The sequence below is a fragment of the Armigeres subalbatus genome, chromosome 3 (genome assembly GCF_024139115.2).
Source record: "Armigeres subalbatus isolate Guangzhou_Male chromosome 3, GZ_Asu_2, whole genome shotgun sequence".
NCBI classification, from domain to species: domain Eukaryota; kingdom Metazoa; phylum Arthropoda; class Insecta; order Diptera; family Culicidae; genus Armigeres; species Armigeres subalbatus.
The window spans coordinates 286,985,372-287,011,191 of NC_085141.1; the positions used below are offsets into that span (position 1 = coordinate 286,985,372).

The 25,820-nt window shown below is 42.4% G+C and overlaps 2 protein-coding genes across 2 annotated transcripts; one reads left to right on the forward strand and one right to left on the reverse strand.

Moving 5' to 3' along the window:
• The first annotated feature begins 8,291 nt into the window (after positions 1-8,291).
• LOC134222534 (uncharacterized) lies at positions 8,292-9,591 on the forward strand. Its single transcript, XM_062701699.1, has 4 exons — positions 8,292-8,355; positions 8,535-8,723; positions 9,298-9,544; positions 9,588-9,591. The coding sequence occupies exons 1-4, from the start codon at positions 8,292-8,294 to the stop codon at positions 9,589-9,591; spliced, it is 504 nt and encodes a 167-aa protein (XP_062557683.1).
• A 3,406-nt stretch (positions 9,592-12,997) lies between these two features.
• Positions 12,998-25,721, reverse strand: LOC134220177 (fas-binding factor 1). The gene is made up of 3 exons (XM_062699161.1): positions 25,079-25,721; positions 14,109-15,649; positions 12,998-14,053 (listed from the first exon to the last, which is right to left on the reverse strand). Exons 1-3 carry the CDS (start codon positions 25,569-25,571, stop codon positions 13,061-13,063), a joined length of 3,027 nt encoding a protein of 1,008 aa, XP_062555145.1. The 5' UTR covers positions 25,572-25,721; the 3' UTR covers positions 12,998-13,060.
• Between the last annotated feature and the right edge of the window lie 99 nt (positions 25,722-25,820).

Consider the following 25,820-nt stretch of genomic DNA (forward strand, 5'->3'; position numbering starts at 1 on the left):
TACCTTCTTAAGGTACTGCAGTTGTATAAGATAGACGGTAACGTCATCAGGCTAATGCAGCACGCTATGGGGATGTGGAGCACATCCCTACACATTACCGACGGAGAAAAGGTGTTACGGTCCAGGACTCTCAGCATCAGGAGGGACATATTCCAAAGCGATACCTTTAGTCCTCTATGGTTTTGCCTTGCCATGTACCGTCTTAGCAGAGCACTCAACCAACACAACTATGGCTATCATTTGAAGAGTGGGGAAAGGAGTACAAACATTACCCACACCTTCTTTATGGACGACTTGAAGCTGTTTGCGGAATCTGTGGAGAAGCTGCACCAATTTCTGCGGCTTGTAACGGTATTCAGCAACGACATCCGGATGGAGTTTGGTATCGATAAATGTCGATCCATACATCTACACCGGGGTCACCTGGTGGATGCCGACAGTTTCCGTGTCAACGAACAGGAGGAGATTCGAAACATGGTTGAAGGCGAAACGTACAAGTTCCTAGGTTTCCTGCAACTGAAAGTAATTCGCCATACGACGATCAAGAAGTTCTTGCATCGTGTCAACGGTATTTTGAAGAGCCTCTTGTCGGCCGGCAACAAGGTGAAGGCGATAAACACGTTTGCTGTGCCCTTGTTGACATACAGTTTCGGGGTGGTGAAGTGGACCAAGACTGACTTGGAGGCGTTAGAACGAGCAGTACGAGTGGCGTTCACTAAACATCGCATGCGCCATCCAAAATCGTCCATTGAGAGAGTCACCCTGCCACGTACAGTAGGAGGAAGAGGCGTCACCGATATACAGACACTATGTGTTTCACAGATCCAGCAGTTGCGAAGATACTTCGTGGAAAGCCAGAACCGCCATGAAATCTATCGCGCTGTGTGTGAAGCTGACCACGGATTCAGTGCCCTGCATCTGGCGCAGGAGGACTATCAGCTAAATTGCGACATCAAATCTGTCGAAGAGATGATCGCATCGTGAAAGCAGAAGGAGTTGCATGGGACGCACTCCCATCAACTGGAGCTGGAATATATCGACAAAGCGGCGTCGAATACGTGGCTGGTGCAGGGTGAACTTTTCTCGGAAACAGAAGGATTCATGGTAGCCATCCAGGACCGAGTAATTGCGACGAAGAACTATCGGCACTATATATTGCACGAAAACGTGGAGGACCGCTGCAGGAAGTGCAATTCATTAGGAGAGACGATCGAAAATATCGTGTCCGGGTGTTCAGCCTTAGCTGATTCAGCCTATCTCGGTCGTCATAACGAAGTAGCCAAGATTGTGCACCAACAGCTTGCTTTAAAGCACAACTTGGTTAACCAGTTTGTCGCCTACTACAAATATGTGCCTGTCCCGGTTCTGGAAAATAGTTTCTTGAAGCTGTACTGGGATCGCGAGATCATAACGGATGTCCTCATTCGTGCCAATCGGCCCGATATTGTGGTCTACGACAAAACCCTAATCGACATTGCTGTACCGCTAGACCATAATGTCCAAACAACATTCTCCAACAAGATAACGAAGTACCACGACTTGGCGGAGGAGTTGAAGCAGATGTGGCACCTGGAGGACGTACGTATAATTCCGATTGTTATCTCAGTAACCGGAATCGTCCGGAAATCTCTTCTGAGATCCTTAGGAAAGCTGGAACTATCTCATAACCTCCATAGCATCCAAAAGACAGAGGTTCTTGGAACTTGCAGCATCGTAAGAAGATTCCTGAACCACCATAACTAATACATTCGGTGCAAACGTTTATTATAGGATTTTAAGTCAACCGGCGAATGAGATCCACACACACAAAAAAAAATCGTTGGTAAAAATAAAAGAAACGTTGGTAAAGTTAAGAAAATTCGTTAGTGATTTTCAGTAGAAAGTAAACGATTGTAAAATCTACAATTTCAAAAATATCACTTCGGTGAGAACTTTCTCAAGAGCTGACTTATCAAAATAACAATCTTTTTTCAAAACTAAATGTGTTTTACTTTTCAAAACAATATTTTACTTTTAAAACTAAATGTTTATTTTTCATTAGAATTAATTGTGATACTTTCAAAACAACAATAATTATTGTGCGCTTTCAATTAGAATCAAACACCAAAATAAATGTTAACGTTTTTATTGAAAATGTTTTTTTTTCTCCAATGATCGTTTCGCCGTTCTTCTCGTTTGTTGCCATTACATTCGCTGGGAAACCACGGCTTTGGATAGCGAAGTTGTGTACATTGTTGATGTTGGGTCCTCTGCTAAATCCTCATATTTCTTCGACGTGACTGCCATCACATCAACCAACATTGCCACAGTCCACTTGAAGTCTCCACTGCTGGACTTTCCCATACCAATGTTGTGATAATTTTTGTGCTGTTAGCAATTCGGTCCATCGTCGTTGCGGTTTTTGCATGCTTCAGTTGTTATAGACTTGGAGGCCATTGCCCTTTGCTCATGTGATCAACGATGCCGTAATCATTCAACGATGATTATACGTAGGTGCGATACCAGCTCTGGGGAAGGGAACAAAAAGCAAAATAATAATCATTTACAATTGCAATCCATAGATCAATCAAGTAAAAACTTACCTTCGCATCATCCCTGATCCTGCTATTTATATACTGCTTGCGTTAATACCGTTCATACCGCTTCGTCCGAAAATCGTTCTCTTCGCCCGGCGTAGCATTTGCCATGAATGTTTTGTTGTGTGTTGTATACACTTCTTGGGAATGCTTCACCACAGGATCTACCGATTCACCGTCTTTGACAGCTTCTTCCCCCTCCGTAGTAGATACCTCAGTGCATTCGGCCACAGAGTTTACGACTGCACTTCGTTCTCAGCCAGGGCACACCTTTGTGCCGCGAAACTACGAACTTCTCGTATTGTTCCTCGTGTCCATGGTCCAATGCACCGAGTTCATCATTGACGTTTGAGACGGGCGCTGTTTACTAAGAATGAATACTTTTTCATTCATCGAGTTCATGCAAGTGTTCATTTTTAGTAAACAGCGCCCGTCTCAAACGTCATTGTGTTCATTCGGTGCATTGGACCATGGTGCCAATAGTTGAAGGAATGCGGAAGTGAGCGATTAACACTGCGGACTCACCATCAGGCCTCATTTCTGCCGATCAGCGATGTGTAATCTTAATCGAGATCTCAATGTTATTCTAATCCTAACTGCGAGAACAAGGATGCGGATAGAAGTGCTACGGAGCCTGGATCAAAAACACCGGATTTATCGCCTTAAATTTTCCGATCCACGATTCCGAAAATGATTAACGACTTTCCGTGGTAAACACAACTTTTTGACAGATCGACGTCGGCCGGGTGCCAGTATAATTCTCGCGTAACATTTGAAAAGGGCCTACAGCCAAAACGTAAACATTGAGAAAATGCCGTTCGAAAAAAATGCATAACATTTTCTATTCCTATTTCCCAGGTTTATGATATTTTAGGCAGCAAAAACTCCTAAAAGCACATAATCAACACTATCTATCCATCCATAACCTTAGTTGCATCGAAAACATGCAAGAATGTGTCGAAATCGTTAAAATAAAATTTTAAGTCTATTTTCATTTTTTCTCCGGAATAGGCCTTCTTGATAAGTCATTCTGCATTTGCTTGTCATTCATGGTCCAATGCACCGAATGAACACAATGACGTTTGAGACGGGCGCTGTTTACTAAAAATGAACACTTGCATGAACTCGATGAATAAAAAAGTATTCATTCTTAGTAAACAGCGCCCGTCTCAAACGTCAATGATGAACTCGGTGCATTGGACCATAGACCCTTTGTTTACGGCATTTTTCGAAAGTAAACACGGGATAAGGCTTTTCGGGAGGGGAAATTTTCTCTCTCCGAGGTTGGGCCGATGACGGTTTGGAAAAAATTCCCGTTATCGGCTCGAAGTTGGAGAAGGCTTATCCCAGACAGAAAAAAAACAGTGGCTTGGCCGTTTTTTAGGGTGGACCTACACATATTTTGAAAATAACACGTTGTAGGCTCAATTAAAAAATAGTTTTTTCTAAGTACATTAATTGAAGATGCGGAACATTTTTATACTATTAGTAGCTATTAGAGGATGCTATCGAAGGGTGTTAAAATTGAATTTGTTTATTTTTCATTGTAGGCCCTAATCAATTGTTAAGCGAGAATTATACTTTTGGTTGTCAGAGTTGCCAGAAACATAGAACATTGAAGTTAGGTTGATTATTTTAAAAATTTTGTTTTGACTGCTCTCACTGTGATAATCACAATTTTACACTGAGAAAAAAACTTTCAAATCAAACATTTTGCATTCAATTCAAGACAAAATTTTCAAAACGACTTATCTGCTTTTGTAAACAAAGATTCAAACGACGATTTGACGAATCTGATAGCTCTCCCACGCAAACCAACGCCATCAACAGGTAGCGGAATCCTTCGCCTACCTATTGATGGTGTTGGAATGCGTGGGAGAGCTATCAGATTCGTCAAATCGTCGTTTGAATCTTTGTTTACAAAAGCAGATAAGTCGTTTTGAAAATTTTGTCTTGAATTCAAACATTTCAGCACTCAAAATTACCAGATTTACCACATTTTTAAAATAAGATTAGAAAATTTTGAAATCACAACTTTTTTTGGTTCTGTGCAGAGCCTAATCCCCTTTGGCATTCAGATTACCCGGGGTAGGTGAAAATTCCCAGCACGCTTGCTGAGGAAGTGCCAAAACTCTATAATAATAATAATAATAATACATAATACTTTGGCCATAGCTTCGGAGCCCATATATAGTCCGATTTGGTCAATTTTCAATAGGAAACAATGGGATAGGATTCCCCGTCGAATGCAACATAACAACAAAAAGTGCATAAAACTCGTTTCCACTCAACTTGGTCATGGCTGCACGTCGCAAACCACGCGCAGTTTACGGAGGATCCGCAAATTATATACTACCAGATCGATCCGATCGCTGTGCACCTCGCCTTATTGTCCCCGTCGAATCGTTGGCATAACTGAGGATATCATACATCAAAATATTATTTAATATACGTTTGAATTGATTTGAAATTATTCCCGTTCTTCTTGTTCGAACAAAACATCACATGTCGGACAAAAAACCACTTGGTGCGGTTTGGCTGAACCCCGACCATATCATAAATAAGACGATGATGTAGGCGTAGGGGCCATTCTATCCACGGCATTTCTGCAATATCTGGCGTACGGCAACACCTGGTCCGCGGTAGATCGTTCGCTCATGAGTCCCGCCTGGTAGGGGTTCATTCACAAATTACATAACGCTAAAATAGATCATTTTCAACCCCCTCCCACCCCCTCGTAACGTGTTTTGTATGAAAGGTTTCTAAAATTTGTATGGGGCGTAACGCTCGGACAGACACCCTCTCACCCCCTAAAGCGTTATGTAATTTGTGAATGGGCCCTAGATGAAACTAGGGTTATATGCACCCTTGGGCAAAACGACCCTTTGATGTTTTTGAGGACATTTTCGGCAGTTTTTTTATTGTTTACTACAGCGCATCTCGAACTATCAATCCAGCAGTAAAAATTCTTGGAAATATGTCGGAGAAACCACCAAAAATGCTGAAAAGTCAATGAATTATTGGCAGTGGCTGATTTTCTATTCGCCGCTTCCACATCCAGGCGCTATCGTATATGCGCAAATAGCCAGCATGAGTTACCCGCCAGAAATTTGTATGGCAAAAAAAATCTAACGCGGGTTTTCTCAAAATTAGGAACTTTTCATGAAAAACTATTTGGTACCGGTTATGTAGGACGGTGCCAGGATAAAAATTTACAGTACCTTGTATGGTATAATCCATTGGAATACAATAGATTGTATGATGAACAGTACAATCTATTGTATGTTTATTGTGGATTTTCACGGTTAGAAAAAACCTTTATTGTACTTACATGACGAAAACAATAAATTTGACTGTTACCAATACATTTCATTATCTTTTTATTGTTTGCTTATGTTTTGAATTGCGCATCCAAAAACTACACAAGCTATAAAAGTATTCCATCTAGGAGATCAAAAAATCCTTCTTGTAGATAAATATAATATAATTTTTGAATTATTGTTTTAATGGAATAACAAATGAAAACAATGAAATAACAATAGCTTTTATTATTAGATGAAAAATAAAAGTTACACTAATTTTATTATATATTTTTTGATTAAAGGTTTTGGAATGTTCATGTTATGAACAATTCGTATTTTAAAAAAAAAGTGTCCAAAACTTTTGCATTCATTTTACTTGAAGAAAGGGTGGTTTATTTTGAGCGTGTAAAGTTTTGTTTATAGTTTGTGAAAAAAAACTGGCATGGTGTAGAAGTGTCCCTTTTATTGGTAGTAGGCAAGAGGCGGATCATTGAAAGCTGTCAATGTCAAGTCAATCGTGTAATAATGGTAAATATCTATAGTGATATCATCATAATACCGGATGATTTTGATGCGGGGGAATATTTCAAGGACCGAAGCACGTCGGAACATTTTTGTTAACATGTATCTTTGTTTCTTTTCAGAACTTTGAGGCTAACACTGATGCTGGCCGCCTTCACCTAATCAATGCCGTTCGGCGGCTATCATTGTTCTATCTCACCAACGGGATACCATAAAAGCTAATACAGGTAACTTTTCCTTTTCTCCTCGGCGTACTTTTTCTAAGAAAACTGACATGCTTTAATAATTTTCATTCTTCACAGTTTCAACAGTGAAGCCTCGAGTAAAGCTAACTTCGATCCACCCAAGTGAAAACAAATCAAATTCCCTTCGCCAGTAGCAGGAGTTACGGCGTGTTGAGTAAGTATGGTGGACTGCGTCATCAGCGCCTTCGATTTCAGCGATTATGCATTTATGTTCAGCGACAGCAATTCGTGGCTCAATTAAATAAACAATAAATAAAATGTAATTTAAATCAATTGTAAAACATGAAATTGTATTTTATTTATATTGTAATACTGGAGTGTAATTTTTGATAAATCCTAATGTACTACTATGGTAAAACAATAAACAAAAGTAATAAAAAACATTTACATCACAGTGTTTTCTATTGTTTCGTCCATAGAAATCATCCCATTGAAGAACCGTAAAATCAATTGTTTTGCTCTGAATTTTGTATGGAAAAATTTCGAAATTTTTATTGTAAAGATACATAACAACCCCCATTTTTTACTGTAAAAGTCCCATTTACCATTCATTTTATCGTGCAAAACCATAAACTCTTGTGCAATTCAATTGTAAAATTTTCGGTACATTCAATGGTAATTATTATGTAATAAATGGCGATGTAACAGTAAAATTTATGGGTTTTCAATGATATTTTTTATCCGGGATGTTCGCTACTATGCCTACCAATACCAAATATTTTTTCGATGAAGGTGCTTAATTTTGAGAAATCGTAATTGTTTTGAGAATAAATACTGTGATTTTTATATAATGGTGTAATGATGTTCCATTATGGTTCTCCAACTAACAAACAAGCTTCAGAATCTATGATTCATTCTGTTGGTCTTCTCCAATATCTGAACTCATTTATGGTACCGTAGATATTCTGGGAATTTATTATTTGTATATACTGGTGTAATGATAATGATGTCCCCTACAACTGACACATACGCTCAGGATTCTATGAATCACTTTGTTGGCCTAGTAGACCTCTAATATCTGAACTCAAAAATCGTTTGGAGTACCGTAGATATTCTGGGAATGTTGAAATTTTCATATACTGGTGTAATGATGTCTCATGGGGTTTTTACAACTAACATATGAGCTGAGTAGCCTTTGAAACACTCTGTTGGTCTTGTAGACCCCCAAGATCTGAATTCAAGAATGATTTGGAGTACCGAAGATATTATGCAAATATTGTATTTTGTATGTAAGGCTATCTGACGTTTATCATCCTTCTCTTGCACGCGCACAGACGGGATGGGGTTTGTTTTCATACGGAAACGCTTCCGAAGCGTTGCCGTATGAAAACAAATCCTATCCTTTCCGTGGGCGTGCAAGAGAAAGATTATTAAACGTCAGATAGCCTTATACTGGTGTAATGGTGATTCATGTGGCTTCTCCAACTAACACATAGGCTCGGAAATCAATGAATCACTCTGTTGGTCTTGTAACAATAAAAGTTTCAAGTTATTCATTGCAAAAGAGAAAATATTTTACTTGCGATTTTCACTGCTTGGTTACATTCGGAAGGAGGGCTAGGTTTTAGAACCCTATTCGCGTGTGGCATTGCTACCAAGTTGGGCAGAAAAATAAATCCGGTGGATGGATTTTGGTAGCCAACGAGATGACAAATCACGGCTGCGAGGGATGGCGAAAGGAACGTGGAGGAAAACGGATCGATCTAGAGGGTTGGCGCGAAAAGCGAGGGAAAAGAGGTCTTCGATCGTACAGTCGCCCAAGCGGATCGTAAAAAGTGTTTCTGAAAAGATCGAGTAATTGAAGTCAAGCGAATAAGCTAACAGCCATACGATACTGGACCGATAACGTGGTAGTGCCGAGATAGTGCAGCAATTTTGATACGAGGAAGGCTCCGGCCCTAGTTTTCAGACCAAGTCGGTTATCGAAGCCGGAACGACGTTGGTCGCCGTTGCCGCCATTACGGTTGGATCCGTTCAGACATCGCCCTACCAAATAGCAGTGCAGCCTACTCTGTCCTCCGCTCTCGAGCGGCGATTGCAAGCACGAACCAGCGACTCGTTTAGAGAGGCGACCTTCCGTAAGCGGCCATTGAATCTCGTCAACCAGTTTTGCGTTCCCGTTTCGAGCGGACACTCTTTTGTTCCCGTTTCGAGCGGCTTTAGCAAGCCCAAACCAACGGCTCGTGGAGGGACGCCGGGTGCCGGAAACCATTTTGTTTGACCAGCTTATCGCCATTCTGTGTGAACACCTTCCACGCGACGCCCTTCATCGGTGAAAGATTACCCCTCCCTCAGTGTTGTCCTACACTCAGTGCAAAAAAATCTGCTCTTTGATTTTACTCCATCTAAATGAATTTATAATCTTTGCTAAGTAAGTGTATCTAATAGAGGGATATTTGAATTTTCTGAATGTCATGTCAAACTATTGAAAAAATGCACACCAGAGCCTCAGGAGCGCGCGCACTGAAAATACACTGGAGTGTATTTTCAGCGCGCGCGCTCCTGTTGCTCTGGCGTGCATTTTTTTGACAGTTTGACATGACATTTAGAAAATTCAAATATCCTTCTATTAATTACACTTACTTAGTTAAGACTATAAAATCGTTTAGATGGTGTAAAATCAAAGAGCAGATTTTTTCGCACTGAGTGTAGGACAACACTGCCCTCCCTACAAGACGCGATTGAGTGTTACTGCCATAACCTGCCTGCGACCTATTCATCGTCGTTACTGTCGCAGTGACCCGCTTCCACCGGTCTGTCGCATTGCGCCGCCCCACGTCACCGACGTGCCGCCCTACCCGTTCGGGCCCAACCGACCGACTGCGCGACTGGTGCTGTTCATCCTTCTCCCTCTGCCGCCCGGCAGGATCGACCGACTGTTCAACTACAGATCCATTTCGTAAGTGAATATAAATTCTAAAACTAATCCCCGAATTTCTTAGGTAACCAAGTTCGAAAACCTCCCCAATTACCTCCATCGACCCTGGGACTCGAGGACTAAAAGAGGCCTTGCGTGCCCACCCCGTTGACTACCGTTGGCCATAGACCAGTAGTCTGGGGTTTAGGACGGTTCCTCTTCTAGGACGTGTCGACAGTTCCTCGAGGGCAAGAGGCCGTACCAGAAACGGTATCAGTCTTGAAGACCTCCAATATCTGAACTCAAGGATGATTTGGATTACCGGAGGAATCTGGGAATGTTGTGATTAGCATATACTGGTGGAATGACGTCCCATGGGGTTGCTCCAACTAACATACAAGCTCAGGACTCTATGAATCACTCTGTTGGTGTTGTAGAACTTCAATATTTGAACTCAAGAATGGTTTGGAGTACCGTAGCTATTCTGGGAATGTAGATTTTTTTATATATTGACTTAACCATGTCCCATGGGGTTTCTACAACTAACACACAAACTCAGGAACCTATCAATCACTCTGTTGGTCTTGTAGGCCTCCAAGAATTGTTTGGAGTGCCGTACATATTCTGGGAATGTTGTATTTTGTATATACTGCTGTAATGATGTTCCATGGGCCTTCTCCAACTAAGACACAAGCTCGGGAACTTATGAATTACGGGAACTATGAATTAATTATAGACCTCCAAGATCTGAACTCAAGAATAGTTTGGAGTACCGTTGATGTTCTGATATCACTGCGATTTGATAAAAATAGTTTAATTATGTCTCAAGTAGCATTACCAACTTCAAATTAGGATTTGGGCCCCGTAAAACGCTTTGTTGTTTATGTAGATCATCAAGAAAAATAAAATATTTCCGCCCTATTTCTACTGTTTCATGGTTTGCATACGTTTTTGAAGCAGAATGTCCAAAATTTATGTTGAAATACGACGAAAAAAAACCGTATTGAATCGGTTAAGAGCGATTGAATTTTTTTACAAGATAAAGCAAAAACAATGCCCAAGCTGCATGATCCTGAATGAGTGAGTAGCTTGGCCGTTATATTACATGTTACCAAACATCTCAATGACTTGAACATTAAGCTGCAAGTCAAGGATCGACATGTCGAACTTTCATTATCCAACATGCAAACTATTGAAACAAAATTGAAACAATTTGGCACAATTGATTGTCGAAAACTGATACTTTTCTCTAATCCGGTAAAAAACAGTTCCTGCACATCTGTTGAATATGCTGGTAAACTCGAAACCTTTCGACAGTAGTTTTCAAGCCTTTTCCACAACACCGTTAACTGATTTAAATTATACACCTCGAATGTTTCATATGGAGATAATTGACCTCAAATGCAACAACGATCTCAAATCTAAATTTCAGAAAGACACATCTCTTGTAAGATATTTTCTCTCTTCAGAAGTACATATCTGTGTGAAAAACTCTTATTAAGAATGAGTAGATGTTAATTTAAGTAGATGTAGTGTAGTGTAGATGAGTAGATGTTAATAATATCTGCTTGCGAAGTATTGGAAAGAAGTCAACAATTTCATGTCCCGTTATGTAAAAGGAAAAAGAAATAAAAACAAAAAAAAAGATTGTTCAAACGCAATAATATCGTTTAGCCGTTTTGCAAAACTAAATGCCATTCTGGAAAAAAAAAATTTTACTTTGATTATTTGAAAATTTATAAAAAATATGTAGTGAATATTTCCTGGCTGGCGAGCTGGTGGTCAATCTGAAAATTGTCCCGTGGCTTGAAAAGGTTGGGCAGGCCTGAATTACGCGATTGCATTGCATTTTATAGACGATAAAAGGCAAAAAAAAATTGTAATATTTGAAATAGACTGACATTTTTTAAATTGATTTATCGCTTGACTGATTAAGCCTCCAATTGTAGTTCTTACTTCTGACGAATACGACTTCTGAATACTTACTAAAAAATTGTAATATTTGAAATAGACTGACATTTTTTAAATTGATTTATCGCTTGACTGATTAAGCCTCCAATTGTAGTTCTTACTTCTGACGAATACGACTTCTGACGACTTACTTCTGAATCTACGACCTTCTGCGTATGAGGCAGAAGTGGCAGCCATATGACTATCAAGCTTGTTTTCAGTGAAATGGTTCGTGGAAATTCAGGAAAGCTTCCGGCGAAAATTAGGAAGAAATTCCCGTAAAAGTCGAAAAGAATTTCACGTAAAACTTCAGAACAATATTCCGTGGACATTCAGAAGCATTCCCCGTGGAAACAAAAAAATTCTCGCGGATATTCTTTTCCACAAAAAAACGGAAAGATCTTTAAAATTTCCATTGAATTTTCGTCCTGTTTCTTCATGGGGATTTGTTTTTAACTCCCACGGAAAACTAGAATGCTTTGCGTTTCCAAATTAAAGTTTTTTACGAGGAAATTCTTTTAATTTAAATTTCTCTGATACTTTAAATTTTCATAGAAAAATATTGTAGCGGGATATGGTTGTGAATTTCCACAATATTTTTTCACGAATTTCCGGAGGAAATTCTTGAGAAAGCTATAGATTCCCTCCAAAACCTTTGGCTGGCTGAGGAAACCTTTTAAAGCTGTTCTGAATTTACACGCATAACGGCAGATGATAGAATAATTCATAAAGACACGTTGTCTGTATCTTTTACACTTACCTTGATTTTAAAGAATTTTTTTTTGCTTTTCTATATTTTTGTCAACGGAAATTCTTGACACTCACGAAAGGAAAAACGTCCAAAGAATGACTGCATGAGTGATCAATCAAGTGGCGCGACAAAATATGCGATCATTAACTTTGATCACAAATCCACCGCCCACACCCTCATCCGCAATTCCGCCAAGCATTTTTCACTCATCTCATGCTGCTGATTCATAAGAAAAATTCAAACCGGAAAATTTATGTCCCGTTGTTGTCGTCGGCTAATAGGTAATTCTAGACGCCAGACGCTTCGAACTGTCATACCAAAACAAACGCACCACCCACCCGCTGATGCGATCAGCGACATTATTGGTTCGCTTGCGCTCTGATTTGCTTAATTTGATCAACGGAAATATCAATGACAGAGAGATAAAGAAATTTTCGCTTCGTTACGGCCATTAACGAAGGCATTTTTCGTCGGTGTGAATGTCTGCTTTCAGGAATTCCTGCCGTCTTCCGAAACACAAATGAGCTGAGAAAAGGCAGCTGCATTTATTTTGAGTTGCAAATTAAAAATGGGTCGGTTCGCATGAAATAGTAGCTGATTCGACTCAAATTAGTTTGACTTCTTTGGAATGTCCATTGTCGTCGCTGAATTAAAAAGATTGGCGAATATTTTGCTAGAAGTAAAAAAAGAATTAGTATGATATAAAAGCGCATTGTTCGTTGCATAAAAAGTTTGAGATGGCAGGATAATTCACAAAGAACAGAAAAAGCAATCAAGATTTATATTGACTTGGAATACAAACTTATATTAAAAATGACGAAGAAAAACTCTCGTAAAAACTTATTACACTACGCTTTTTACTTATCATCATCACGGTTGAAGAAATTCTGCGACTTCAGTACGTCAAACTTCATCAGCAAAAAATCCGTATCGATCGTTCCATCTTCGTTCTGGGCCATACTAGGCAACACATTTCCGCTTTCAATACCCACATCGTCCAATCTATTCCTCTCCAAGAAATTTTGCAGCTGTCGTTCCAAATCTCCATCGAAGAACTCATCCACCTTCAAGTGATCCCGTTGCTGGTGCATTTCGAAGAAATTTGCCTCCAACTTACGATCATCCGCCACCGATTCCGAATTGTTAACAGCCGTCAAATAATCTCCAATTTCTTGTGAGCGCTCGCCAACCTTGCACAGACTACAGCGAGTTGTCTGCAATCGCTTCCGCATCGATTGCAGCTCCAATCGTTCCTTACTGAGTTCGATCTTGTCCTTGGACAGCCTATCTTCCCGCTCGGATATTTCCCTAAACTGCCGCTGAATGAGCTGCATCTTCATCTGCAAGTTCTGTTCCGCTCGTTTGATACTTCTGAAAGCATTCTCCGCACTCAGTTCCTTCTGTTTGGCACTATTTATGGCAGTCTCCAACTCGCTTGACTTAGTTCTCAGTTGACTTTCCTGGTTGATCAATTCGCGGCGTTTGGTTTCGAATTGACGTTGCAAATTCAGTAATCGTTCGCGTTCAGCGTCTGATTGCTTGGCTGCATCTTCCGCTACTTTAACGGCCACGTCTATCTCCGCTCGTGATACTTCCGATTGATCTTTCTTCTGTATTTTGGCGAGTGTGTCAACTTTGGTTTTCTCCTCTTGTAGGAGTAACTTTTCATCGTTTATTTTTTGCATCAGACGGGAATGCTCTTCCAGTTGAGCTTGTTTCAGTTCATCGATACGCCTTTCATCTTGTGCGATGCGGTCACGTGCTAGGTTTTTCTCCTTTTCGAACGCTTGCCTTTCCGTCTCTAGCTTCACCGTTTTCTGTTGGTAGGTCCAGTGCTCTTCGGAAGATGTCTGAAATAGTAAAATACAGTTAAATGAAAATGAAACATGTTTCAGCTTCAATCACCTTTGATAGTTCAGTAAGTTTGGCCTCTAACATTTCAACCAGGTTGAGCAAGCGTGTTTTCTCCGTATCAGTCGCTTCTTTTGTGCGTTCCATCAACCGTTGCTGGTCTTCCAGCTGCTTTTCCCTTGCTTTCAGTTGAATATCTCTCTCCTTGTGATTGAACTCGATCTGCTCGTGGAGTGTATCACGAAGTTGTTGAAGATCCCCGGATGCGTTTTCCAAATAGCTGGAAGCATTTTTAAGCATGCTCATGTAGGACTGATTATCTTGAAGCACAGAAAATTCCAACATTTTAGATTCTCGAATATTGTTGATCATTTCCTTGTGCTCTCTCTTAAGGTTTTCCAAGTTTTCCTGGTAATTTGTCTTCAAACTCTCTATCGCTCTGCGGTGCACCTCTTCCATCTCCTGCACCTTTTGGTTGTGTTCTGCTATCAGTTGCTGCTTTTCATTGTCTAGTTTGTCTAACTTTCCCGTGTAAAATTCCTCTAAACTTTTGTTTTCCGTCTTCATTCTGGACTCCATGATTTTGAGGGTCTCATCCAGAAAGCCCATCTGCTTGCGATAGCTTTGCTCCAGCATAGAGATTTCCTGTTCATGATTTGCAGTTATGTTAGAAACCAGATCTTCTAATCGAAGTTTTTCGAGTTCCAATCGCTTAAGATCCGCTTTGAGTTCAACCTTATTTAAGGAATCTTCCTGTTCATTAAGCGCAACTTCACTCTCTTCCACCGTCTTCACATCAACACGATCCATCAACAGTGGTGGTATATGAGGCGGTTGAGTCATCATGACCTGTATGTTGGTGTTGATGCGCTCCTGTTGTTTTGAAATAACCTCATCCAGCATATTGTGACGCTGAATCTGTTTGTTCAGCAACTCGTTAAACTGCAATTCTTGCTTCTGTAAAATAGATTTCTGCTTCTGTTGCATGTCCAGCAATGCTTGTTCTTGACTTCTCATCTGCTTTGCAACTATAAGTTGGAATTCCTGTTGCTGCATTGTATTCAGAGCACTTTGTGTCTCAGCGGCTATCATGTCCATAGTTTGTGCAGCTGTTGCAATATCTGGCTTCAAAATTGTGGTTAACGGAAGCTGGAGTGGCTCGATTGTGGGTGCTGTTAAAGTTGTCAGGCTTGATGGAGCTACTACGGACGGTTGTGGAACTGGGGTAGGTGGTTTGATTACGTCTACCTGTTTGGGGGCATCTGATTCAAATTTTGGAATAGGAATCGGTGCAGGATCATTAGAGACACTATTTTCATCATTCAGCCCCAACCAATCAGCACTTTTTTTGTTCGCTTTGGCATCTTTCTTTGCCTCCATAGGATTCGCAAACAACCCAAGTGGATCATGCAATGCTGTTGATGACTTTCGTCTGGCGGTTCGCCGAGAAGCACCGCCTCCACTGGGAGCATAGCCTCCCATTATGGTACTCTCGGTTTGGAGATTCTCCGACGTTTCCGTTGACTGTCTCGAAATAGTTTTGATGGCCGCAGTTTCTTCTTTGTTAACCCCGAGGGACTGCTTAGTGTAGTTGGCTGTATATGAAATAATAAGAAAATCGGAAGCTAGTTAGATTATACGATTATAGATTGTTACGAAACATAATCAAAGTAATTTGGAAATTCACAATAATCTTACACTCTATTTCTTTCTGTTCCGATGACTTCCAAGTGGAATAGAAACAGTTTTGTAATTTCTCGCTGAATCATCTTCATCTTCTTCTTCTTCTTCTTCTATATACATAAAAATGAATTTCTGTCTGTCTGTACCTTATAGACTCGGAAACTACTGAACCGATCGGCGTGAAAATTTGTATGCAGAGGTTTTTCGGGCCGGGAAAGGTTCTTAAGATGGTTTGAGACCCCTCCCCGCTTCGGAAAGGGGGCTCCCATACAAATGAAACACTAATTTCTTCATAACACGATAATTAATCAGAGAATAAATCAATTTTAGGCGAAACGAAGTTCGTCGGGTCTGCTAGTACAAAATAAAACAACTTTGTAAACATTTTGAATGGAATTTTTTAGTTGCTTTCAACAGGTGAAAAAGTCTTATTGATCGCTAAATTTGATTTCCATCAAGCATTGCGCTCAAAGGATATGAAGTAAATATCCTAATGTCCGTGGGAAAGAAGAGGCACCGATACAATTTTACTCAGTCACTAAATGAAAGTAAGAGTGCTTTTCTTGCTTGGTTCCATTTGTTCTCGCTTTTGCAATTGTGCGATCTATCGCCAGCGTTTACGCACCATCTCGAGGCTTCAACTATCAATCTAGACGCTTGTGCTACGGTGTGTGGGTTCGATTCCTGCCCCGGTAAGGAGGAAACTTTTCGTAATCAAAATATTCTCCAATGGTCCACTGGGTGTTATGTGTCCTTGTCCGTTGTCTCATGATAGGTGTTAAGTGTTCTGTCTGTACGACCCTCGGTCGAAGACGCTGCGTCTGTCTTTTTTATCAAGTTGGAGTCACTGCATAAAAAAGACGTTTTTATCAAGTTGGAGTCACAGTCAGATCAAGGCCGGAGTGGCCTGTGCAATACATAAAAGTCTTCTCCATTCAGCTCGGTCCATGGCTGCACTTCGCCAACCACGCAGTCTGCGGAGGGTCCGCAAATCGTCCTCCACCTGATCGATCCACCTTGCCCGCTGTGCACCTCGCCTATTTGTTCCCTTCGGATCATTGTCGAGAACCATTTTCACCGGATTACTGTCCGACATTCTGGCTACGTGCCCGGCCCACCGCAGTCTTCCGGTTTTCGCGGTGTGAACGATGGATCCTTCTCCCAACAGCTGATGCAACTCGTGGTTCATTCGCCTCCTCCACGTACCGTCCGCCATCTGCACCCCACCATAGATGGTACGCAACACTTTCCTTTCTAAAACTCCCAGTGCGCGTTGGTCCTCCGCGTTGGTTGGAGAACTACCAGTCTAATAAGCGTTTTGTAGATAGTCAGTTTGGTACGGCGGCGAACTCTATTCGATCGGAGCGCCTTGCGGAGTCCAAAGTACGTACGATTTCCAGCCACTATGCGTCTCCGAATTTCTCTGCTGGGTATCGTTATCGACGGTCATTAGTGAGCCCAAGTACATGAATTCTTCAACCACCTCGATTTCGTCACCACCGATAGAAACTCGTGGTAGGTGGCTTATATTGACCTCTCTTGAGCCTCTTCCTACCATGTACTTCGTCTTCGACGTTTTGATGACTAGTCCAATCCGTTTAGCTTCATTTTTCAGTCTGATGTACGCTTCCTCCATCCTCTCAAAATTACGTTTCATGATATCAACGTCGTCGGCGAAACCAAATAACTGGACGGACTTCGTGAAAATCGTACCACTCTTGTCAATCCCTGTCCTTCGTATTACTCCCTCCAAAGCGATGTTGAATAGCAGACACGAAAGACCATCACCTTGCCGTAACCCTCTGCGCGTTTCGGACTTGAGGGACTTGAGAATGCCGCTGAAACTCGAAATACGCACATCACCCGATCCATCGTCGCCTTGATCAACCGTATCAGTTTATCCGGAAATCCGTTTTCGTGCATTAGCTGCCATAGCTGGTCTCGATTGATTGTATCATATGCGGCTTTGAAGTCGATAAATAGATGATGTGTGGGCATGTTGTATTCGCGGCATTTCTGCAATACCTGAGATATGGCGAACACCTGGTCTGTGGTAGAGCGTTCACCCATAAATCCCGCCTGGTACTGCCCCATGAACTCTCTTGCAATTGGTGTTCGTCGGCGGCATAAAATTTGGGAGAGTCCCTTGTAGGCGGCGTTCAGCAATGTGATTGCGCGGTAGTGGGTAGTAGTGGGTAGATGGGACACACGACACCTTTCATCCACTTCTGCGGCAGAACCTCATCCTCCCAAACCTTGGTAATCACCCAGTACAGCGCTCTAGCCAGTGCCTCACCACCGTGTTTAAATAGCTCTCCTAGTAGATGGTCAACTCCAGGGGCTTTGTTGTTTTTCAGCCGGCCGATCTCCTCCTGAATTTCCTTGAGATTCGGAGCCGGAAGTCGCATGTCCTGCGCGCGTGCTCCTAGGTTCATAACCATACCGCCACCGTTGTCTGCCATATTGCCATTCAGGTGCTCTTCGTAGTGCTGCCGCCACCTTTGGATCACCTCACGCTCGTTTGTAAGAATGTTCCCGTTTATGTCCTTACACATATCGGGCTGTGGCACGTAGCTCTTACGTGAACGGTTCAACTTCTCATAGAACTTTCGTGCGTTATTAGCACGGTACAGTTGCTCCGTCTTTTCACGGTCTCGATCTTCCTGCTGGCGCTTTTTCCTCCGGAAAATCGAGTTTTGTCTGTTCCGCGCCCGTTTGTATCGTGCCTCGTTCGCCCTCGTGCGGTGATGCAGCAATCTCGCCCATGCTGCATTCTTCTCCTCAACTAACTGCTCATATTCGCCGTCATACCAGTCGTTTCTCTGATCCGGTGCCTAGTGCAGCGGTTGCTGTGCTTCCAATGGCGGATCGAATATCTCTCCGGCCATCTTCAAGAGACGCTGCGCCTAGCTGCTCTTCCGTCCCGCAGTGGGCTTCCATCGTATGTCTACTCTAGCTGTGCATAGAACGCTTCTTTCTCGTCGTCGGGTCTCCCTTCGTGTGGGCAGTGCACGTTGATGATGCTACAGTTGAAGAAACGGCCTTTTATCCTCAGCTTGCACATCCTTGCGTTGATTGGCTGCCACCCAATCACACGTTGGCGCATCTTTCCCAGCACTATGAAGCCGGTTCCCAGCTCGTTGGTGGTGCCACAGCTTTGGTAGAAGGTATCCGCTGGATGCCGCTTTTCCACACTTTCTGTCCTGTCCAGCATATTTCCTGCAGCGCTACGACGTCAAAGTTGCGGAGATGTAATTCATCGTAGATTATACGGTCACAACCTGCGAAGCCTAGCGTCTTGCAGTTCCATGTTCCAAGCTTCCAATCGTGATCCTTTATTCGTCGCTTAGGTCGTTGCCGATTGTATCGAGTCGTATTATCTTCTATGTCGTTCGTAATGGTTGTATTTAAAGGCGGCTTATTGGGCCTGCGTAAAGCTCCTGTCTCGTCAGAGGGCCGTCGTGTCAGGGCTGTTTAGTGTCCCACCACCAGGACTTGGGCTTGTGCGCTTTGAGCGGCACACGGTCGCTTTTGCGGAGCCTACTTGCGGATACATGCAGCTTTTTATAGAGGTTTTAACAGGGCCCACTGTCAAACCCCACCACATCCTAGGCAGGCGCCACAACTCGCAGATGGCCTGGGGAGGGATCGTCAAGTCCTTGGACATAGTCCCTGCTGCCCACACATAAGAGAGCTAGAAATGTTTTTGAGCATCTGGTAAGCAACTGGTATCAAATCAGGAAATCCCCCTGGAACATTTTTAGCTAACCTTTCCTAGGAAAAAAAATTCTCCCGAAACTCTGGAAAATTGTTTTCCGGGATTATAAAATTCTAGAAACTTCGCCACCAGTGATGCTTTCTGCAGAAGTTCTGGGGATTCAAGACTCCTCCAAGAATTCGGGAGTTCCCACACTAAGAATTTCGAGGAATTGCTCCGTTAAGAATTTTGGACTCTTTAATTCTGAGAAAATCTCCTCCCAGAAATTTTGCGAAATTCCTTCTAATGCAATTCTGGGGAACTCGTATTTCAAGAAAACATGGTTATACTTTCTCTAGAAGCTCTTGAAAATTCCTACCCAGAAGTTCTGATCATTTATAGCTTCAGAAATTATGGGAAATTCTTCCTCTAAGGATATCAAGACATTGCCCCTCTGCAGACTGTATTTTTTCTTTAATTTTAAGCAATTTCTCTGGGACACTAGGAAAGTCCTGCTCAATGGACTCTGGGAAACTGATTTTCCAACCATTATTGGTTCTTCCATCTCGAGGAATTCTGGGGATTTCCGTCCTCAAGTGGTCTGAGAACTTGCCCATTCAGGAATTATGGGGAATAATTCCACCAACAATCTAAAGAACTGCCCGAGCAGCACAAGTCAGACAAAAATGGTTGCAGCAACTTAATTGTGACTGAATCCGGTCACATAGTTGCAGTAAGCTGTGTGGGACACGTGTGCTGCTATGGTGCAGCAACACCATCCCCTTCCCGCAACGCAGGTATTTCTTTCTTTTAACTCACTGGAAATCTCTCCCAGATATTTTGGAGAAATTCTCCTTCAGGAATTGTAGGAACTCGTTAGACAAGAATTGTGGAATACTCGCGAGCTACTTTACAACTACAACGACAGTATACTTTCGAGGCACAAATTAATAAAAAAAAACTGAAGATTGATATGTCCTGTTTAATTTTATTGATGTGTTTCTTATGTATTCTAATTGCTGTATTATGAGCATATTTTATCCATGTTTGTGCATATAATAATTAGATTTAGGATACATTTTCATCCTTATAGTCATTGAGACATCAGAAATTAAAGAGACACTTTCGGCAGTACTTCTAAAAAGTTCCTTCTACTAGAATTCCAGTGAAATTGTAGGGGAAGGGTGGTTTATACTCCCAGTTTTTAATTCACTCCAAGAATTGGTTGGTTGTTCTCTGCCTTCAACTTTTTAACACAAAAATGGTGGGTTGACATCAAGGAAGGAGCGTCCAAGATAGCTCTGGTCCCCACAAGTTCCTTTCTCACGCTTGCACAGGACCGATGACAAAAGACTGCCAGCTAAGGGTTGTGTACTTAGCTGGTAGTGCAGCCTGGGCACTGTTGTCCTTCTGGCATCAGCTAGAGTGAGAAGGTGCGCCTCGAGCGTCTGTTCGCCAGGAGGTGCGGCTCAAACAGCGTCTGCCTGGTACCCAGCGGCTGATTAACGAAATGCTGTATCGCGTCAGCTATACCTAAGGTGGCCGCCCCATCATCGCGATGTAGGTAACGCGACCCCGGTAAGGTAGCTTACTGAAGCCTCTCAAATACCACGAAAAATGGAGATAGAAGAAAAAGAGAACGTTATTTTTGGTAACCGACCCGGCAAAGAAATAAGGACTATGATTGGGAACTCGGTACCTGGAATGTCAGGACCCTAAATGAACCTGGACGAGTGAGCCTTCTGGCTCGTGAACTGCAGAAGGTTGGAGTGAACGTGGCTGCAATTCAAGCAGTCCGATGGCCTAGATCCAGAGAACGTGAATTCCGAGCCGTGGACCCCACGACCAATACTGCATTCAAGTATAACATCTATCACAGCGGCGGTGAAAAAGCAGAGCATGGAGTTGGTTTCGTAGTGATGGGCAAGCAGATGAAGCGAGTGATGCGGTGGAAACCCAACGAATCTGTGTGTTGAGGATACGGGGCAAATTCTTCAATTACAGCCTAATCAACGTTTACGCACCGACAAACGATAAATCCGACGACGTGAAGGACACGTTTTATGAATGTCTTGATAAAGCCTATGGAGAGTGCCCAAAGCATGACGTGAAAATTGTTATCGGAGATGCTAACGCTCAGGTCGGTAGAGAGGACTTTTTCCGTCCCATAATCGGTAGGGAGAGCCTTCACCCGCTACCACGACAACGGCCTACGGCTAGTAAATTTTGCTGCTGCCAGAGGGATGACCATCAGTCGCACCTACTTTGCACGAAAGAACATCCGAAAGCACACCTGGAGACACCCAAATGGTGAAACTTGCAACCAGATAGACCATGTTCTGGTGGATGGGCGCCATTTCTCGGATGTTATCGATGTGCGGACATTCAGAGGTCCGAACATTGACTCTGATCACTACCTCGTTGTCAGTAAAATTCGATCACGGTTGTCAACTGTATCGAACGAAAGATCACAGCGAACGATGCGTTACAATATCCAGCGATTGTCGGCGGAAGGAGTATCGGCTGAGTACCGCCAGAAGCTCGACGAACGGATAAGTGCAATCAACGTTAGCGACAACATCAACGATCTATGGGAGTCGATCCATGGAGCGGTGAGCACAACAGCACGAGAAGTGGTAGGCACTGCACAGAGGCGATCCAGGACGGGTTGGTTCGATGTGGAGTGTCAGAGAGTGACAGACGAGAAGAACGTTGCCAGAAGCCGGATGTTGGTGTCGGGTACCCGATCGAATAGAGATCGGTACAAGGAAGCAAGAGCAGCCGAAAAACGAACCCACCGCAGGAAGAAGAAAGAATATGAAGAACAAGTGATTAGCGAGGCGCAGGAAAAAATGGAGCAGAACGATATGCGGAGGTTCTATGAGTCTGTCAAAAACCGAAGTGGCTGCCAGGTGGAAGCAACACTTCGAGACTTTGTTGAATAGTGGAAGTGACAGTGCATCAGTGAACAGAATAAATATTAGCGACGATGGACAAGCTATGGAGTCGCCTACACTAGATGAGGTTAAACAAGCTGTTGAAGAGTTGAAAACCAATAAGGTTGCGGGGACCAGCTCCCGGCTGAACTTCTCAAACATGACACTGAGCAGCTTTATGAAGTTCTGCACCATATTATGTCGAAAATACGGGTAGACGAGGAAATGCCTGCTATCTGGTTGGACGGCTTCATTTGCCCTCTCTTTAAGAAAGGGCACAGACTGGAGTGCGCCAATTACCGAGGAAAGCCCCTCCTTAATTCGGCGTACAAAATTATGTCCCATATTCTGTTCAACAGATTGAGACCGCTTGAAGAGTCCTTCGTCGGCGAATACCAAGCAGGTTTTCGTGAGGGCCGATCAACGACGAATCAAATGTTTACCCTAAGACAAATCCCTAATAAATTCCGGGAGTACAACTTGCAGACACATCATATGTTTATTGATTTCAAGGCGGCGTACGATTCAGTGAAACGGAATGAATTATGGCAAATTATGCTTGAACATGGTTTTCCGGCGAAACTGATACGTCTGATTCGTATAACGTTGGACGGATCGAAATCAAGTGTAAGGGTTGCGGATGAAATATCGACGTCATTTGTTACCTTAGATGGATTAAAGCAGGGTGATGCACTCTCGAATCTACTGTTCAATATAGCGCTCAAGGGACCGATTAGGAGAGTTGGTGTGCAAAGAAGCGGTACCATTATCACAAGTTCGCATATGCTCCTGGGATTTGCGGACGATATCGATATTATCGGGATTGATCGCCGTGCCGTGGAAGAGACTTTTGTGCCTTTTGAGAGGGAGACAGCGAGGATTGGACTCACGATCAATTCCAGCAAAGCGAAGTATATGGTCGCTGGCAATCAACGTGGGTTCATTTGTAGTGGTGATAGCGAAATAGTGCTGGATGGTAAAAAGGTTTGAAGCGGTAAAAGAATTTGTGTATCTTGGAACATTAGTAACGTGCGATAATGATGTTACCCGCGAGGTGAAAAGGCGTATTGCAGCTGCAAATAGGGCTTATTACGGACTTCGTAACCAGCTTAAGTCCCGTAGTCTGCAAACGAAAACAAAATCGCGCTGTATTCAACTCTGATTCTTCCAGTAGCTTTATACGGCCATGAAACATGGACGCTAGAGGAGGCTGATCGGAGAGCTTTCTGAGTGTTTGAGCGTAAGGACAATACTCGGCGGTAAACAGGAGAACGGTATCTGGCGGCGTCGCATGAATCAAGAATTGTACCAGGTGTATAAAGGGCTGGATATTATTAGGCTTATACAACACGGCAGACTACGGTGGGCTGGTCACGTTGTTCGTATGACGGAAGAACGTCAAGCGAAGATAATATTTAGTAGAGAACCCGGAAGACGCCGCAGGCTTCGTGGAAGGCCGCGTACACGATGGGCGACTGGAAGCGATTGGCCCAGGATCGAGTCCAGTGGAGAAAGATACTCCATTCGGCGTAGATTCATCGAAGAGCTGTAGCCCATCAAGTTTTTCAAGTTTTATAAACGATAAAAGATAAGCTGCTGAAATCATCAAATCAATTTAAATCGCAATAAAATTTACATCGAATAAGCTGGAAATAAACTCATACAAAAATTGGCACTACGACGGGCTATGTACCGTGCAAACTCATATTTCGGACACTTAAGGACTTTCTTGGAGAAAAAAAGGATTTAAACACAAGCTACTAACCATGTCCATTCAAACACAATTAAATCCGAAAGGTAAGGACCACAGAAATTTATTCTCTAGTTAATATTCCTTTTTCGATGCCTATAAAATTCACTAAAACTGTAATTGTTTGACTTCTTTTTGAACCGAACTTCTGACACACGCGCACCCTAATTTATATTTCGGACACGTTGCATTCAAATTTCGGACAGCTAATTTCCACAAAACGTTAATTACTAAATTAGTGATTTTTGAAAACGTCGTAAGTCCAAATGAGAGACTCTCTTTCATTACGCTCTCTTTTGCTAATATCTAGGCTAGTATAAAATTTGTTGCAATATTTTCACCTCAGCACACTAGACAAAGCTATTTTCTTCAGATCGGTGCTGAAAAATCCAATGTAAATGTTAGTATGGCTTTGTAATAATCAGAAGAGAAAGTAAACAAAGAGAGCCTCTCTTTTGGACTTACGACGTTTTCAAAAATCACGCGAGTAATGTTAATTTTTAATGCAGAATTCTTCTGTTTGACTTTCAAATAAACAATAGGGGGATTCACTTAACGGCGTAGGTTGCTGTGTATCTGTTTATGGAAATGTTTCATAGGCGATTTGAAATATGTCCCTTGTGATTGAGTGTGAAACATTTCTATAATCAGATACGCAGCGACCTACGCCGTTAAGTGTATACCCCTAATAACTTTGAAACGACATGGCTAACTGTGCTCCAAATATTACAAAATTGCTTCCAAACATACAGTCCTCTGGACGAATAAGTTGAAACATTTCTGTGAAATATTTCAGTAAAAACTTCCATAGAAATTTGGGTGTCCGAAGTTTGTGTGCGTCCGAAATATGAGTTTTCACGGTATAAATTACGATCGATTGGATTATCCCGACACTTTTCCAAATGGAAACAGATCTACTGACCGCTAGTCTAGGAATGAAGGACATTTCTACACTTACGTTTGCTCTGTTTCGCGGCAGTTTCCTTGCTTGTAGCGATAATCGGCCCACCAAGAATATCGTCCAGAATGTTGGATTTAGACTTAGGTTTCTTCGGATCGAATCCCAAGTCAGAGAGCACATCGCTATCATCGAACGTAATCTCCTTCTTTTGGGCGGTTTCTGATTTCTTAACCGGAGTACTGGTTCTCCGTGTCTGGAAGTTACTCAAACTCGACGGTTGCCCGGATATGGACTGTTTTGCGAAATCCAACGAAGCGTGACCATCTTTTTCAACCAACTCAACTGAGGACGCGGCGTGAGATTTTGCCGGTTCCACTTTGGGGGCATCAGATTTTATGCCGAACAAATCTTCCATCTTGGACTGCTTTGCTTCCGGTTTGCTAGCAGTGGCCGATTTGTTCGATTTTTTGGCAGTTTCATTTCCGAACAAGCTGTCGTTGCTTCCGTCGCTCAGAAGACCCTCAAGCGGGTCATCCAAATCGAAATTCATTGCTTTTTAATTTATTTGAAGAAAACTACAATCACGTTTATCGAAAAAAGAAAAATCAAATTGTAATCATTTTATGCACAAGACAATAAACAAAACTGTTTTCGGCATTCTGTTTCGATAGCAACCGTACAATGTATGCATGTGCTCATTTGCGCAACGACTTGTGCGCAGCACGTGGTTAGTGATGGATAAGGCGCGCTTTCCGCATCATCCAATGCCGTGGCAGGCCGAAGTTCTCAAGAGAGCGAA